Source organism: Oncorhynchus mykiss, chromosome 3 (assembly GCF_057628025.1).
Source record: "Oncorhynchus mykiss isolate SJ-2025 chromosome 3, ASM5762802v1, whole genome shotgun sequence".
Classification (NCBI taxonomy): domain Eukaryota; kingdom Metazoa; phylum Chordata; class Actinopteri; order Salmoniformes; family Salmonidae; genus Oncorhynchus; species Oncorhynchus mykiss.
This window is the reverse complement of record NC_143024.1, coordinates 87,385,025-87,400,922: the sequence shown is the minus strand read 5'-3', so window position 1 is coordinate 87,400,922 and position 15,898 is coordinate 87,385,025. Positions and strand designations below refer to the sequence as shown.

The 15,898-nt window shown below is 41.3% G+C and overlaps 1 protein-coding gene across 2 annotated transcripts in view; it reads left to right on the top strand.

Moving 5' to 3' along the window:
* The window catches only part of LOC110520593 (tissue factor pathway inhibitor), a 48,299-nt gene that overhangs the window by 26,430 nt on the left and 5,971 nt on the right, over positions 1–15,898 (top strand). Inside the window, exon 2 of one of the 2 annotated variants that reach the window (XM_021597988.3) lies at positions 7,837–8,040. In XM_021597988.3, coding sequence (XP_021453663.2) covers positions 7,837–8,040 — 204 coding nt within the window. The remainder of the gene's footprint in view (positions 1–7,836; positions 8,041–15,898) is intronic. The other variant, XM_036975222.2, reaches the window with a different exon arrangement.

Genomic DNA, 15,898 nt, shown 5'->3' with positions numbered 1-15,898 from the left:
AAATGTCAGACCCACCATCTCACATGAGCTGGGTCATTGACGCATAGAGGATTTTTCTGCTTCGCTTGTTTGTTATCTTTCAATGTAAAAACAGGTAGAGCCTTATCTGAGATATCAGGTAATGATGATAAGACCATGACAGAGGGGGAGGCAGGGGGGAAATTTCTCCCAGGCAGGGAGTCAGTGGGAGACTGAATTGGACCTGATAAACCAGGATTGGGAGATGACCTCGGGCAGATGTAGTGAAGGGATTTCAGCAACCGACTACAACCGACAGCAACTGACAAGCTGGAAGTTTGATTTATTACTTGCCAAAGCCTTGAGCCTAAAGACCGAAGACATTGTAGAGCGGCTGTGCTGAATCCTAACTCAGGCCCAATGCAGACGAATGGGATAAGTTATTGGGCGAAGCAGTGATACAAAATGTATCTGTTATTGCATCTATAGATGTTCCTAAAGGATGAAGAGAAACTGTCTATGCAACACAGATTTAAAATGCATGGCTTTCATTGTACGCTTTAAGAAAATTAAGCAACTGTTGTAAAGTGTTGGTCCCAATGTTTCTTGAGCTGAAATAAAAGATCCCAGACATTTTCCTCACGCACAAAAAGCATATTTCTCTCAAATGTTGTGCACAAATTTGTTTACATCCCTGTTAGTGAGCATTTCTCCTTTGCCAAGATAATTCATCCACCTGACAGGTATGGCATATCAAGAAGCTGATTAAATAGCATGATCATTACACATTGTGCTTGGGACAATATAAGGCCACTCTAAATGGTGCAGTTTTGTCACACAACACAATGCCACAGATGTCTCAAGTTTTGAGAGAGCGTGCAATTGGCATGCTGACTTGGTAAATATTCACCTTCGATGGCTACTAGCTCATTGGAGAAGTGTGCTCTTCAGAGATGAATCCCGGATCCAACTGTACCGGACAGATGTTGTGTGGGCGAGTGGGTTGCTGCTGTCAACGTTGTGAACAGTGCCCCATGGTGGCGGTGGGGTTATGGTATGGGCAGGCATAAGCTGCGGGCAATGAACACAATTGCAATTTATTGATGGCAATTTTAATGCACAGAGATACCATGATGAGATCCTGAGGTCCATTGTCATGCCATTCATCTGCTGTATCAGCATGATAATGCACAGCCCCATTTTGCAAGAATCTGTACACAATTCCTGGAAGCTGAAAATGTCCTAGTTCTTCCATGACCTGTATACTCACCAGACATGTCACCCACTGAGCATGTTTGGGATGCTCTGGACCAAGTATGACAGTGAGTTCCAATTCCCGCCAAAATCCAGCAACTTCACACAGCCATTGCAAAGGAGTTGGACAACATTCCACATGCCACAATCAACAGCCTGATCAACTCTATGCGAAGGAGATGTGTCGTGCTGAATGAGGCAAATGGTGGTCACATCAGATATTGACTGGTTTTCTGATCCACACCCTTACTTTTTTTTTAAGGTATCTGTGACCAACACATGCATATCTGTATTTCCAGTCATGTGAAATCCGTAGATTAGGGCCTAAATATAAGTGGTAACGGTATACTCCATGTAGAAAACACACTTTACCCAGATTCCTTGGATCTGGTTTGGAAGTGCCTGATGCGTATTTGATCTCTAATGTGAATCACGGGATGCTTGCCATTATGAGGTCATCATTAGTCTCTTCTGAAAGGTATCCTCTAGTTTATGTGAGAGATTGTCTCAAGGAGCAATGCCTTATGTTCTATCATCACCATTATGTATCAATTTCCCAGTTTCAATCTGTGTCATCCTACTTTTGTTAAATGGTGGCACCAATCTATTTATGTTCCTCTCTCTGTGTCTCTTCTGCCTCTTTGTCTTTCTCTACGTCTCTCTCAACATTACAGGGAAAGCATCACTCTACTCCTAAATCTTGTGAATGAATCTTTCATTTGTTGTGACCGTAGCCTGTTGCTCTGGTCCATATAAGCTGATTTGACAGATTGGAACCCAGCCTTTTGCTTGGCGACGAGTCAAAGTCCTCTCTTTTGTCCACCGTCCTTAAGGCCATGCTCTGATTAACACGGACACTTTTTTAGGCTTTGATTGCACAGACAAGGATGATGTGCCCTTTACTTTATAAACTCCCATTACAGTGATCCCACCCAAATCTGCCTACCTGATGACTCGGGTGAACATTAGGTCACGTAAATAAATTGTGGTGACAGTTCACTTGAACCCTCTGTCATGAGGGACATAATTGCTGACTCGTGTTAATCTCTGAAGACCGTAACTTCTTGACAGTAAGACTCACTTCTTCATCCACATGATTTATTGTTTTGATAACAGTGACTAACTTGGACTTGGAACTAGTTGGAACAATCACTTGGACACACCTACTGTAAGCCAATGCAATTGATCTTATTCAACCTATCCAATAGCGACCCGTCATTCAGGGCAGAGCCCAACCTGTTTTGCAAAATATATATATATATATACACAGTACCAGTCATAAGTTTGGACACACCTACTCAGGGTTTAGAAAACTTAGGGTTTTTCTTTATTTGTACTATTTTCTATATTGTAGAATAATAGTGAAGACATCAAAACTATGGAATAACAGATATGGAATCATGTAGTATCCAAAAAAGTTTTGAACAATCAAAATATATTTGAGATTGTATATTCTTTCAAGTAGCCACCATGTGCCCTGATGACAGCTTTGCAAACTCTTGGCATTCTCTCTACCTGTCACGACTTCCTCCTAAGTCGGTGCCTCTCCTTGTTCAGGCGGCGCTCGGCAGTCGGCGTTGCAGGTCTACTAGCCATCGCCGATCCACTTTTCTTTTTCCTTTGGTTTTGTCTTTGTTTTCACACACCTGTTCTCCATTTCAAAATGATTTGTTCCTGTATTTAAACCCTCTGTTTCCGCCATGGTGTTGTGCGGGATTATTTCATGTTCAGTTAGGTTTATTTTGATGGCTGGGTTTTTGACGGGTGCTGTGTTCACCCGTGTGTTATCTTTACCGTCTTGTTTTGGTCAAGTGTAATTGTTACCTTGTGCCTTGTTGAGTAAAGTACGTTGCTCACTCATTCTGCTCTCCTGCGCCTGACTTCATGCACCAGCTACACACACCTTCTGACACTACCAGCTTCAACTGTAATGCTTTTACAACAGTCTTGAAGGAGTTCCCACATAGGCTGAGCACTTGTTGGCTTAATTTCCTTAACTCTGCGGTCCAACGCATCCCAAACCATCTCAATTGGGTTGAGGTCAGGTGATTGTGGAGGCCAGGTCATCTGATGCAGCACTCCATCACTCTCCTTCTTGGTCAAATAGCCCTTACACAGCCTGGAGGTGTGTTGGGTCATTGTCCTGTTGAAAAAACAATGATAGTCCCACTAAGCGCAAACCAGATGGGATGGCATATCGTTGCAGAATGCTGTGGTAGCCATGTTGGTTAAGGGTGCCTTGAATTCTAAATAAATCACTGACAGTGTCACCAGCAAAGCACACCCACACCATCACACTTCCTCCGCCATGCTTTATGTTGGGAACCACACACGTGGATGGAGATCATCTGTTCACCTACCTACACCTACTGCGTCTCACAAAGACACGGTAGGTTGGAACCAAAAACCAAAGAACAGATTTCCACTGGTCTAATGTCCATTGCTCGTGTTTCTTGAGCCAAGCAAGTCTCTTCTTCTTATTGGTGGAATTTAGTAGTGTTTTCTTTGCAGCAATTCAACCATGAAGTCCTGATTCACGCGGTCTCCTCTGAACAGCTTATGTTGAGAGCCAGTTTCATCATAGCGCTTGAAGGTTTTTGCAACTACACTGAAATTTTGCGAATTGACTGACCTTCATGTTTTAAAGTAATGATGGAGTGTCGTTTCTCTTTGCTTATTTGAGCTGTTCTTTCCATAATATGGACTTGGTCTTTTACCAAATAGGGCTATCTTCTGTATACCAGAAGAGGCCAAGGGTGTACAAAGGGCCAAGGGTGTACAAGGGTGTACAAAGCTGTCATCAAGGCAAATAAAGGTGGCTAATTTAAAGAATCTCAAATACAGTATAACATATTTTTTTAATTGTTTAACACTTTTTTGCTTACTACATGATTCCATATGTGTTATTTCATAGTTGTGATGTCTTCACTATTATTGAACAATGTAGAAAATTGTAAAAAATAAAGAAATAACCCGGAATGAGTAGGTGTGTCCAAACTTTAGACTGGTACTGTGTGTATGTATGTATGTATGTATGTATATATATATATATATATATATATATATATATATATATATATACAATTTGTTTTGTGTTATTTTGGCATTAATATGTGTCACATATCAGTTTGCAAACCATGTAAAAAAATATATATATAGGGAGACACGTATACCGTAGCTAAGAAAGTAATACTAAGTGTATGTTGTGTAGTAAGCTGTTAGCGGCCCATGTGCCTCACCCTGATAATTTGTTCATTTTTCCCCTAATAATTTCCCCTACAGTTCTGACTTGGTGGTGCACATATAGTCTATAGCCTGTTTTAGTGAAATGTAATCATTGAATATTGAATGAGCTTTCATTGTCTGCTTATATTCCCCCTTTATTTATCCTATGGTTCTGACTTGGTGCATAGGGTGAACACTGTAAGATCGGCCCATGTTCTGAATTCTGTCGCTGTACATTTCAAAAGTGCTGAACAAATAGTTATTTTTACCAGGTCTGTCCTAGCTTGCTCATTAATGTCTTAATCGAAATTACAGATTGCCTCTTATCTGCTTGTTGCCCCCTTATGCCATAGTTTGTACATCTCAATTGTCAGTAGTAACCACAGCTTAAGCAATCAGCCATATCAGCTATGTTTTTTTGAAAGGCAGTAAATGAGGCTGAAGGAACTGTTTTGCTGGCAGACAAGGCTCCGCTGATAGCCAGGTGTAGCAGTGGTAAGGTGTTGGGACTGCTGGTGGGACAGCTTTATGTACACCCTAACAGTTTGTGGGCACCGTTTGTCACCGTTATAGTGCAATTCATGTATTGCTTAGTGTTGTGTTGTGGCTTTGCTGGCATGCATTCCACATTTTTTGGGGGGAGGGGTTTTCCCCACAAAGATTTACATGCTAAAATCGCCACTGAACCTGTTATATTATGGGATTATAATTTGGTATCCCCTCACATTGTTGATATTGAATGATGTTTGCTGCCTTCCCCTTGACATTCCCCTAAACAAGCCCTACTTGGGGCAACCTGCCCATATTCTGCATTACCGCAGAGCTTGGCACACCACCAGCATTGAGTAATTCAGCCCATTATCCAAATTGAGGTGTGTGGAGGCTGAGTCTTGGCGATGCAGAACCTGCCTGCGGGGCCCAAAAAAATGCAGCTGCCTAGAGGAAATGTTAAGCGCCCAAAATGTGTCAGTACATTTGGTGCCAGACTCTACAGTACATATTTTGGGAGTAACCTGAAAATGCTGATCTATTGGTTGGCGCCAACCAGGCTTTTATTGATGTATTCTGGGAAGATTCATATTAATAGCTCCAACTCATTGGTCCATTGTTGAGATGCAGAATAACGTTTGGAGCGGGAGGGAGGAGAATAGCTTTTGGAGAGAGAGGGAGGTTTGGAAGGGAAGGAGTAAGAAGTGTACTGAAAAAAATAAATGATGCACTGTCAAGTTTCACTTCCAATTTATTAGAATATATTTTTTTACTATTAATAGTTTATATTAGGTATAACACATCAATTTGTTTACAGTTACTGTGCACCAAGGCTAACTTTTTCAAGATCAAAGATCATACTTTTATGAGCAACTACAAGTTTGTTTTTAGTTTCCAGTGTTGAATTTGAGCCCACATCCTCTGCTTGAGGCAATAGGGTTGTCTCTAGGAGTGTTGTTTTTGGATGGCCCACATTAGCAAGGCTGGACAATAAGTAATGGAAGAACACATTGACTGTGGTACAGTACTTCTGTTGACCTCACAGGGGTTCAAATCAATAGGAACATCCTGTTTTCTTTTTCCTCCAGACTTATTACACATCTTCCAATGAAATGAGGTGTTTACCAAGTGCCCACTTAAAGCTAGTTCAGTGGAACAGATGAGAAGTCACTTTTTCCTTGTCTTTTCATACATCTTAGGACTGAACAGCGAAGTGACTGCTGCTGCTCTCAGGGCGGTGTGGGTTTTTGAGGGAAAGACAAACAATAGGAACATTATTGCCCTCTTTAGGGAGGCTAAGCACAGATACATGTTTACAAAGAGGGCCTAGCGGTACAGAGACGGAGACAGCATGTGGATTGCCTGTCTGTAATTACCCCTGCATGGGCACTCCTCCCTCTCCTTATCTGCCCGGACAGAGGATTGTATACAATATCTGTAGCCATGCTCAGAAAACATTTAATCGCCCCTGCAAAAGCAAACTACTATAAGCCCAGAGGCAGGCTAGCATGCGAGAGGGTATTTGTAGAGATGGCTGTCTTGCTGTGGGCTGGCTGGGGCCTGGGCAGCATGGTGGGGCTGTGGAGTTCGGAGGTGTTGCTGGGCTGGATGTACTGAGGATGCCATTCAGCAGGTAATGCCACAGCATTTAATAGTTGTCAGGTTGTATGCCATCAAAACAACCCTCGCCAACAAAGTGTCACACAGCGAATGACTGTTTCCCATTATTATATATACAAATAGACGGCTATGGAGCTTGATTGTCACATTGCGTTTTTTATATTACCTTATATGCGGCTGTATATGATGAAAGGTACACATCAAGTTAACTGTATGTATCACATAGTTACTTACAGTATGTACTATCTACAGCATAACCACAGGAACCAACTAACCTAATCTACAGTGTGGAAAAGGAAAACCCAGTCCTTCTTGGCAGATCCGGAAGATCAGGATGTTGAAGGTTAAGTGATCCACCCAATGGGAAGGAGGCTGTCACTCAACCCACCCACCCCCCAACCCACCATCTGCAGAGCCCCAGCCCTCCTCAGACAGAGATTATGCTCCCCACAGTGTGATCTGAAGGGACGGGACTTTCACAGCAGGCTGAATCCAGACCCCGACTGCCCAGAACACAACAGGAGGGGGACTATTTGCACATTGTTGCAACACTGTATATAGACATATGACATTTGAAATGTCTTTATTCTTTTGGAACTTTTGTGAGTGTAGTGTTTACTGTTCAGTTTTTATTGTTTATTTCACTATTGTTTATTATCTATTTCACTTGCTTTGGCATCGTAAACATATGTTTCCCATGCCAATAAAGCCCCTTGAATGTAATTTAATTGAGAGCGAGATAGAGAGAGAGAGAGTGCGCGAGAGAGAGAGTCCGAGCAGCAAATTGATGGTGATTTAACATCTTGGCTGCTTGCTGTGAAGATGCTACAGTATTTTGATACTATCCCAAGTCATCTGTTCCCACGTCTTGTAGAACACATGTGGTATGCAATGTAAAACGTGTGTTTAGTGGAATGCATTTACAGTATAAAGCACTGCTAAAGCCACAGCTCCATTTTTGAGAGTTTTATTTTTGTTGTTTAGTCTGAGTGGGGGCATATGTTGCTCAGTAGAGCAGATCAGAATTCTGAACATGTTGAATTCTATTCAGGATTGTTATGAGTGACCAGCAGCAAGGCTGTAAGGTCAAACCATTTATACAGACTTCCCCACAACCAATATCTACACACAACCATTAAAATCATCTGGAATGTACGTACCAGAGAGATGTACTTACCTAGTCCAAAGCCTCAGGTTAAAGCGTTGACCTAAATTACACCAGAACATTTCCATGGATTCTGTGAATCTTTGCATGGCAGTATGCTAACTTTGGCTTTCTTCTCTCCATAGCAGATGGAGCCCAGCCTGAGCTCTTCATTTTCCACCAGTCGTGCGCCCTGAAGAAGGACGAAGGGCCCTGCAAGGCATTAAAGGAGCGTTTCTACTTCGACATAGACACGGGCCGCTGTGAGGCCTTCGAGTTCGGCGGCTGCAGAGGCAACGCCAACAATTTTGAGACCTTGGAGGCGTGTGAGGAAATGTGCCTGGTGTCTGGTGAGTTTTTGAAACCTTTCTCTGATTTCTCTGCAGGTCAAATGTAAAAATGGGCCTCTGTTGATGTGTGAAAAATTATTCATTTTTGTACCAAGTATCATTCTGTATATTCAGAAAGACTTGTGTTATTTTATTTAGACAGATGAAGCAAGCACACATGTTCTTCAGGAAATGTACAGTATCTTTTGTAGATTTTATTTCCTTTACTAGGAATGATAAGATGTTCCCTGGTCAACCAATTCACTGATTACTATGTTGTTGGTTTCTGTCCTTTTCAAAACAATTATCTGCCATGTTGCCAAAATATCAAAATAGATTAGACACCGAGTACGGTTGCATGCATACAATAATGTGATTATTGTTGATAGTCAGGTTAATATAATAGTTTCATTAAAACGATTACATGCTTTGCAAGAAGAGCGATTTCCCTAATAAGCCTGTTTCCATGGACTCATCTGAGATCAGATGGCACGCTGATAAATGCAGAAAATCAGCAATCAAAATAAAAGTTCTACCATGTTGTTTTTGCGAAAACTATTTTATTGTATTTCTAAGATGCATAGTAAAAAAAAATCCAAACACACTTCACTCACACATAAGAGGTCCTGGCACATGCACAGATCAAATACACCCCTGGAGTAATTCAAACAATCCTCAGAAAACCAGGTGTTTTAATCGGCTTATGCTTTCTTGGATTTTGACCTGAGGCCGATTTTAAGATAAGCAGAGTAAAGTGTTTACGTGACTAATGCCAGACTCGGCCTTCTGCCATAATCAGTTTAATATCATACTCGGCCTTCTGCCATAATCAGTTTAATATCATACTCGGCCTTCTGCCATAATCAGTTTAATGCCAGACTCGGCCTTCTGCCATAATCAGTTTAATATCATACTCGGCCTTCTGCCATAATCAGTTTAATATCATACTCGGCCTTCTGCCATAATCAGTTTAATATCATACTCGGCCTTCTGCCATAATCAGTTTAATATCATACTCGGCCTTCTGCCATAATCAGTTTAATATCATACTCGGCCTTCTGCCATAATCAGTTTAATATCATACTCGGCCTTCTGCCATAATCAGTTTAATATCATACTCGGCCTTCTGCCATAATCAGTTTAATATCATACTCGGCCTTCTGCCATAATCAGTTTAATATGGAATTAGTATTGTGCATGTAAACTTACTCACTGTTTTTGAGTCAGTAAACACGATGACATCATCGACGTAGTTGGTTTGGCAGGTTTTATAGTAGAACAGCAGGGAGTTTCCAGTGTTCTATCATACGTTCAAGTCAGCAGTATACTTTTGGCGCTTAATGGTTTTGTGTGGAATGCTGTCGTTAGACTGTCAGACCAAACTCTCACTCCCAAACACATTCCCAGTGCCGTTCTGAGAAAGTTTGCATGTTTCTCTGTCAAACTATCAGCCAAATCTATTGTCAAGCCTGGGACAATGGCGCTGTTGGCTGATTGGCTATGTGAAAAAGACATCCAGGCTCATTCTCGTTGTAGAGACTATTGGGCTGATAATAATATTATGTGGTACGTGTGAAATGATTGGGCTGATAATAATAATATGTGAACTAGAAACACAAGCATTTCGCTACGCTCGCATTAACATCTGCTAACCATGTGTATGTGACCAAAAACATTTGATTTGATTTTGCATTTTGAGTGTTACCTAAACCGTGGGTGTTATTTAAGTTTTTTATTTTTTTATTTATTTCACCTTTATTTAACCAGGTAGGCTAGTTGAGAACAAGTTTTCATTTGCAACTGCGACCTGGACAAGATAAAGCATAGCAGTGTGAACAGACAACACAGAGTTACACATGGAGTAAATAATTAACAAGTCAATAACACAGTAGAAAAAAAAGGGGAGTCTATATACATTGTGTGCAAAAGGCATGAGGAGGTAGGCGAATAATTACAATTTTGCAGATTAACACTGGAGTGATAAATGATCAGATGGTCATGTACAGGTAGAGATATTGGTGTGCAAAAGAGCAGAAAATAAAATAAATAAAAACAGTATGGGGATGAGGTAGGTAAAAATGGGTGGGCTATTTACCAATAGACTATGTACAGCTGCAGCGATCGGTTAGCTGCTCAGATAGCAGATGTTTGAAGTTGGTGAGGGAGATAAAAGTCTCCAACTTCAGCGATTTTTGCAATTTGTTCCAGTCACAGGCAGCAGAGAACTGGAACGAAAGGCGGCCAAATGAGGTGTTGGCTTTAGGGATGATCAGTGAGATACACCTGCTGGAGCGCGTGTTACGGGTGGGTGTTGCCATCGTGACCAGTGAACTGAGATAAGGCGGAGAAAATGCTACGTTTTGTTCATCACGTTTGGCTAAGAAAAAACCCTGAAAATTCAGTCATTACAATGCCGAACTTTTTCCAAATTAACTCCATAATATCGACAGAAACATGGCAAATGTTGTTTAGAATCAATCCTCAAGGTGTTTTCACATATCTATTCGATGATAAATCATTTGTGGCAGTTGGGTTTCTCCTCGGAAGCAAACAGAAAAATACACGCAGCTAGAGATTACGCAATAATTGCGACGGAGGACACCAAGCGACCACCTGGTATATGTAGTGTAAAATGGTAAATCTTCCAATGATATGCCTACAAATACGTCACAATGCTGTCGACACTATGGGGAAACGACAGAAAGTCTAAGCTCATTCGTGACCCATACACAGGCATATAAGGACTCGATGAAACACAGCGCCTTCAAAATCTGGGGCACTTCCTGTTTGAAATTTCATCTTGGTTTCGCCTGTAGCATCAGTTCTGTGGCACTCACAGATAATATCTTTGCAGATTTGGAAACGTCAGAGTGTTTTCTTTCCAAAGCGGTCAATTATATGCATAGTCAAGCATCTTTTCGTGACAAAATATCTTGTTTAAAACGGGAACGTTTTTTTATCCAAAAATTAAAAGAGCGCCCCCTATATCAAATAAGTTAATGCCTATAGAAGGGGAGCAACAAGATGGAGTCATGGTCAGATTTGCCAAAAGGAGGGCGGGGGAGGGCCTTGTATTCATCGCTGAAGTTTGAGTAGCAATGTTTGAGCATGTTACTCGTTTGTGTACAGAAATCGATATGCTGATAGAATTTAGTTAGCCTTGTTCTCAAATTAGCTTTGTTAAAATCCCCAGATAAAATAAATGCATCCTCAGGATATATGGTTACCAGTTTGCATAAAGTCCAGTGAAGTTCCTTGACGGCCGTCTTGGTATCCGCTTGCGGGGGGATACACACGGCTGTGATGATAACCGAGGAGAGTTCTCTTGGGAGATAATACGGTCGGCATTTGATTGTGAGGAATTCTAGTCAGGCAAACAAAATGACGAGTTCCTGTATGTTGTTACAATTACACTATGAATCAAATCATAAAACATACACCCCCGTCCTTCTTCTTACTGGAGATTATTGTTATTGTTATTATGTTTATTCCAGCGCGATGCACTGAAAATCCCGTTGGCTGTATGGACTCAGACAGCATGTCTCCAGCTAGCCATGTTTCCGTAAAACAGAGTATGTTACAATCCCGGATATCTCTTTGGAAAGCAACTCTTGGCCAGATTTCATCAACGTTGTTATCTAGGGACTGGACATTAGCGAGTAATATACTCGGGAGTGGTGGGTTGTGTGCTCGCCTCCGAAGCCCCAATAGAAGACCACTCCGGCACCCTCTCTTCCTGTGGCGTTGTTTTGTGTCGGCCTCTGGAATCTGTTTAAATGCCCTGGGAGGTGCAGATAAAGGATCTGCTTTGGGAAAGTTTTATTCCTGGTCGTAGTGCTGGTTGTGCTGGTAAGTTGACGTCTCTCTGATATCCAATAATTCTTCCCGGTTGCATGTAATAACACTTAAGGTTTTCTGGGCTAACAACATAATAAATAATACAGAAAAAAACGAAATACTGCACAGTTTCCTAAGGGCTAGAACTGAAGCTGGTATCTCTATCAGCGCCATCTTGCCATCCTGTTCCACTGAAATGAAGTAGTCACAATTATGTCAAGAGACAATGTCACAATGTGTTTCTATTGCTACCAAACCTCACGTGAGAAGAAGAAAAATAACAAGCTAAGAAAAGGAAGTCTATGTAGGAGTCAACAGTCAAGGACACATGAAACACCTCAGATATTGTCATGTTGTCACAATGTTACATTTATTTTACTCTCTCAATACCTGCATGTACTGAATGGAAATAATATGAAGACTGATGTCATAATGGCTTCTTCGCAGAAATTCTCAAGGAACATATTTCTCTCTCAAAGTCTTAAAAGGAAAATGTTAAACTAATAGGAACACCATTTCAGTAATGACAATTCATTTACCTTTTACCTAATCAATCTGTCTGCTCTCCACCAATTTCTGTAAATTCAGACAATGGATAATGATGATGATAATGATGATGATAATGGATTTATACAACACTTCTCCAGGTGTTCATTGCGTTTTATGGGTAAAACTCACTTCATTAAGTAGGCTCAAGGCCTTAGTCATAAAGTCACACACTGTTCCAAGCTTGTGGCAAGGCATTGTTGTCATCTTAAACTGCCAAAGAGGACAAAGAATAATGGAATTACTTTGCGAAGCCCACGGCTCATTTTGTTGGCTGCGAGCTCCGTGGCTACAGAGGACCATATCTCATTACCCCTACTGTGTCAGGGCATTATATGTCACAGAGGTCCCTGTCCTCCTTCCACTCTAGTGCCCCCACCTTTAACACCCTATCACACAAACAGGCTGAACAATGAGCGTTTAGAATAATGGGGGAGCCCTGTGTAGATCACAGCTGTAGTGCAGAGCTCCCATTATTTCACTTGCGCCTGGAAATTCCAACGTACACTTACTCAGCTCTACCAGTTCAGGCCCCTAATCACTATAGACGTGTTGTGTGGGAAGCTCGTCAAAACATAGACTGTCAACTATAAACGACCCGTAACCATTTTTACATTGCCAACACTACAACACAGTATAATGTCACACCATCAGAGATACAGGACTAGTCTCAGGTAACACCTCCAACACTACAACACAGTATAATGTCACACCATCAGAGATACAGGACTAGTCTCAGGTAACACCTCCAACACTACAACACAGTATTATGTCATACCATCAGAGATACAGGACTAGTCTCAGGTAACACCTCCAACACTACAACACAGTATAATGTCACACCATCAGAGATACAGGACTAGTCTCAGGTAACACCTCCAACACTACAACACAGTATTATGTCATACCATCAGAGATACAGTCTCAGAGAGTCCTCTTCAGACAAGGGGACATCCTTAGTCAATGTGAGTATGGGAGTGTCAACGCGTCAGATGGTGTCAGTGTCAAGGCTTAACCCTGTTTTATTTCTAGCTTGTAAAACTCTTAATTCCTCTTTTAAAGGATAACCTCTCTATCAGTCAGTCCTGATGAAGCTGAGGCCTTGTTGTGGGATACATTAGAGTATGAATGGCTCCATCTAGTGGCCATTCGTTTTTAATGCTTCTGTAACAGAATACAATGGTACAATTGGAATAGTATTGAAATGCCTCCCTCCCTCCCTCATGGATCTGTCATGACTGGATTGTCGTAAGCAAGATTTCCACCGCATTGCTTTCATCATCTATGTCATGCCAGATCAATAGTTACTTCAAGGATAGGAGGAGGGAAGGATGTATTGTCCTTTGTGACTCAAGTCAGTAGACCTTGACGTTTGACTCCGTTCCATTAATTACATTCCAGACAGTACAATGAGCCCGTCGTCCTCCAGCTCCTCCCACCAGCTTCCTCTGATTTTATATATATATATATATATATATATGTGTGTATATATATATATATATATATATATATATATATATATATATGTGTGTAATGTATATATATATACAGTGCCTTGCGAAAGTATTCGGCCCCCTTGAACTTTGCGACCTTTTGCCACATTTCAGGCTTCAAACATAAAGATATAAAACTGTATTTTTTTGTGAAGAATCAACAACATGTGGGACACAATCATGAAGTGGAACGACAGTTATTGGATATTTCAAACTTTTTTTACAAATCAAAAACTGAAAAATTGGGCGTGCAATCGAGGACAGACGATTTTTAAGTGGCCTACCACTTCGCGGCTGAGCCTTTGTTGCTCCTAGATGTTTCCACTTCACAATAACAGAGCTTACAAATTGACATGGGCAGCTCTAGCAGGGCAGATTAACTGACTTGTTCTAAGACGGTGCCACATTGAAAGTCACTGAGCTCTTCAGTAAGGCCATTCTACTGACAATGTTTGTCTATGAAGATTGCACGGCTGTGTGCTCGATTTTATACACCTGTCAGCAATGGGTGTATCCAAATCCACTAATAATTCCACATACTTATATATATATATATATATATATATATATATATATATATATATATATATATATATATATACAGTGGGGCAAAAAAGTATTTACTCAACCACCAATTGTGCAAGTTCTCCCACTTAAAAAGATGAGAGAGGCCTGTAATTTTCATCATAGGTACACTTCAACTATGACAGACAAAATGAGAAAAAAAATCCAGAAAATCACATTGTAGGATTTTTAATGAATTTATTTGCAAATTATGGTGGAAAATGGTGGAAAATAAGTATTTGGTCACCTACAAACATGCAAGATTTCTGGCTCTCACGGACCTGTAACTTCTTCTTTGAGAGGTTCCTCTGTCCTCCACTCGTTACCTGTATTGATAGCACCTGTTTGAACTTGTTATCAGTATAAAAGACATCTGTCCACAACCTCAAACAGTCACATTCCAAACTCCACTATGGCCAAGACCAAAGAGCTGTCAAAGGACACCAGAAACAAAATTGTAGACCTGCACCAGGCTGGGAAGACTGAATCTGCAATAGGTAAGCAGCTTGGTTTGAAGAAATCAACTGTGGGAGCAATTATTAGGAAATGGAAGACATACAAGACCACTGATAATCTCCCTCGATCTGGGGCTCCACGCAAGATCTCACCCCGTGGGGTCAAAATGATCACAAGGTGAGCAAAAATCCCAGAACCACACGGTTCTAGTGAATGACCTGCAGAGAGCTGGGACCAAAGTAACAAAGCCTACCATCAGTAACACACTATGCCGCCAGGGACTCAAATCCTGCGGTGCCAGACGTGTCCCCCTGCTTAAGCCAGTACATGTCCAGGCCCATCTGAAGTTTGCTAGAGAGCATTTGGATGATCCAGAAGAAGATTGGGAGAATGTCATATGGTCAGATGAAACCAAAATATAACTTTTTGGTAAAAACTCAACTCGTTGTGTTTGGAGGACAAAGAATGCTGAGTTGCATCCAAAGAACACCATACCTACTGTGAAGTATGGGGGTGGAAACATTATGCTTTGGGGCTGTTTTTCTGCAAAGGGACCAGGACGACTGATCCGTGGAAAGGAAAGAATGAATGGGGCCATGTATCGTGATATTTTGAGTGAAAACCTCCTTCCATCAGCAAGGGCATTGAAGATGAAACGTGGCTGGGTCTTTCAGCATGACAATGATCCCAAACACACCGCCCGGGCAACGAAGGAGTGGCTTCGTAAGAAGCATTTCAAGGTCCTGGAGTGGCCTAGCAAGTCTCCAGATCTCAACCCCATAGAAAATCTTTGGAGGGAGTTGAAAGTCTGTGTTGCCCAGCAACAGCCCCAAAACATAATTGCTCTAGAGGAGATCTGCATGGAGGAATGGGCCAAAATACCAGCAACAGTGTGTGAAAACCTTGTGAAGACTTACAGAAAACGTTTGACCTCTGTCATTGCCAACAAAGGGTATATAACAAAGTATTGAGATAAGCTTTTG